This window comes from Sinocyclocheilus anshuiensis, unplaced genomic scaffold (genome assembly GCF_001515605.1).
Source record: "Sinocyclocheilus anshuiensis isolate Anshui unplaced genomic scaffold, SAMN03320099.WGS_v1.1 scaffold524, whole genome shotgun sequence".
Taxonomy (NCBI): domain Eukaryota; kingdom Metazoa; phylum Chordata; class Actinopteri; order Cypriniformes; family Cyprinidae; genus Sinocyclocheilus; species Sinocyclocheilus anshuiensis.
Window position 1 is genome coordinate 3,088,459 of NW_015555703.1, and position 2,311 is coordinate 3,090,769.

At 34.7% G+C, this 2,311-nt stretch overlaps 1 protein-coding gene across 2 annotated transcripts in view; it reads left to right on the top strand.

Annotated features, from left to right (window-relative positions):
* The window catches only part of LOC107671735 (myosin light chain kinase 3-like), a 10,541-nt gene extending 8,242 nt beyond the window's left edge, over positions 1 to 2,299 (top strand). For both annotated transcript variants that reach the window (XM_016464682.1, XM_016464683.1), the window contains exons 10-14: positions 194 to 322; positions 1,327 to 1,479; positions 1,649 to 1,727; positions 1,822 to 1,876; positions 1,960 to 2,299. In XM_016464682.1, coding sequence (XP_016320168.1) covers positions 194 to 322; positions 1,327 to 1,479; positions 1,649 to 1,727; positions 1,822 to 1,875 — 415 coding nt within the window. In that variant the 3' untranslated portion in view covers position 1,876; positions 1,960 to 2,299. The remainder of the gene's footprint in view (positions 1 to 193; positions 323 to 1,326; positions 1,480 to 1,648; positions 1,728 to 1,821; positions 1,877 to 1,959) is intronic.
* Positions 2,300 to 2,311: the final 12 nt, after the last annotated feature.

A 2,311-nucleotide genomic window follows, 5' to 3' on the forward strand; every position in this document is an offset into this window, starting at 1 on the left:
TTATTTGAAAAAGTAACTCAGATATTCTCTTGTAAATTAAAAAGTAATGCGTTACTTTACTAGTTACTTGAAAAAAGTAATCTACGTAACTTACGTTACTTGTAATGCATTACCCCCAACACTGCACACTGCACTGATGTCTTTGTTCATTGAGAAGAAAGCGTCTGAGTTAAGAGATGTTCATTCTCTTCAGGTATCAGCCCAGAGAGAAGTTGCGGGTGAATTTCGGGACGCCGGAGTTTCTCTCTCCTGAGGTGGTCAACTATGATTTTGTGTCGTTCAACACAGACATGTGGAGTCTGGGCGTGATCACGTACATGCTGTGAGTCACACCAACACGGGAAAATGTTCTAGCTGAACTAAAATCAGCATGTAACAATACGGCATTTAACAATAACGTCTGACTTTTTTGATGTACACTGAAGTTATAAATAAAACATTATATGAGTGTTTTACAAGAAAATACTATTCCAGTCTTTCTAATTTTCACATTCAGTTCAGTGTTATTTGGCATTTCTTTGTAATTAGCTATTTGAGTGAAAATAGTTTATCCTACATCATTTTTTTTCAGTGTTTATATACTATTATAGTATTTATTAATATTTTGACTTAGCTTTCATATTTTTTATATTTTCAGTTTTCATGTTAATTTTAGTTTGAATGATTTAGCAATTTTGGCATTTTATTGGTTTTTGTTTATATATTTTGGGTTTATACTTTTAATCATTTGTAATATTTTTATTTCAGCTTTTGATTTAATTCCGTGTGTTACTTGCCATTTCTTTGCAATTATTTGTAAAATTGACTAGCAATTTCTGAGTGAAAATTGTTTCAAAGTAAATTCTGCACTGATTTTTTTTACTTAGAAATTGCTAGTAAATTTCACAAGTAATTACAAAGAAAATATCAAGTAACACATTGCCTTAAACATGACATTTTAATGTAGAAAGACCGAAATAGTATTTTCTTGCAAAATGTACGCCAATTATCTTTATTTACAACTTTGAAATATCAATTTTTACAGTGTTCACCATTGTGTACAGTATTTATATACTATTATAATATGTATTAATATTTTGATTTAGTTTTTATTTTCATATTTTTATTTCCATGTTAATTTTAGTTTGTTTTAGTTATTTTGTTTTGTGCTTTTGTCATTTTATTAGGTTTTTATTCATATTTATATTTTTATTTCAGTTTTTCATGTAATTCAGTGTGTTACTTGCCATTTCTTTGCAATTATTTGTGAAATGTACTAGCAATATTGAAAATCCGTTCCAAGTAAATCCTACACAGTCTTGTCTGTGTATGCCGTGTATTTTCCAGGCTGAGTGGTTTGTCACCCTTCCTCGGCGACGATGACAATGAGACGCTGAACAACATTTTGGCCTGTCAGTGGAACTTCCAGGAGGATGAATTCTCAGAAGTCTCAGAAGAAGCCAAGGATTTCATTTCCAAACTGCTCGTGGTGGATAAAAGGTACTCGAGAGATTTATAGATGCATTAAAGAGACGTGGTTAGTTGCATCCTTTATATTCGAGAATCACCATCTCTCAGTGCAGTGGCAGTAGTTCATGGATCATCCTTGGCAGGACTGGAACCTAAACCTTGTGTTTATGGCCGATGTGTTTTCTTTCTGTGTGTGTAGCTGGAGGTTAGGAGCCACTGAAGCGCTGAAGCACCCCTGGCTGGCGGATCCAGCCGTTCACTACCGCCTGCATCAGAAGGTACGGTCTACACTTCACTGTAATGCGCTCACATTGTTCTGCCAAAATCTGTGAACTACGGGATTTCTTAAGAGTGCCTTGGTTTTCTTCACAGAAAAACATGTGCCGCTCGCGCAGAAACTCTTGTCTGCCTCCACCTGAGAGCTAATGTAAGTCCACTTTCATATACGTCACATGAACTGGGGACCTCTGACATGATGTTTGATTTATTTATTTTATTTTTCATTTCCAGGGACCAAGCCTGCTGTGGAACCATGATGATTACTGGACATTATATCATATTCAGACACACTGCCGATTCACTGAATGTTCCCCATTAACATTGAAGGCATTTCTTAAATTACAGCTGCTGTATGTGTCGTGTGAAGTTGATCCTATTCCAGAATTTGATGTGAAGGTGTAATTTGATATTGCAGATCTTCCTCCGGCCTCGTAATATTCCTGATTTGGGTTTCATACACTGATTCTGAAATGAAGTAGAAATCAAAATGAGTTTTGAGGCATTGGGCAGTTCACTTCAAAATGCAAAATGCAAAAAACACACTATATGAGCCCTTATAATATTATATGATATGATTAAAACA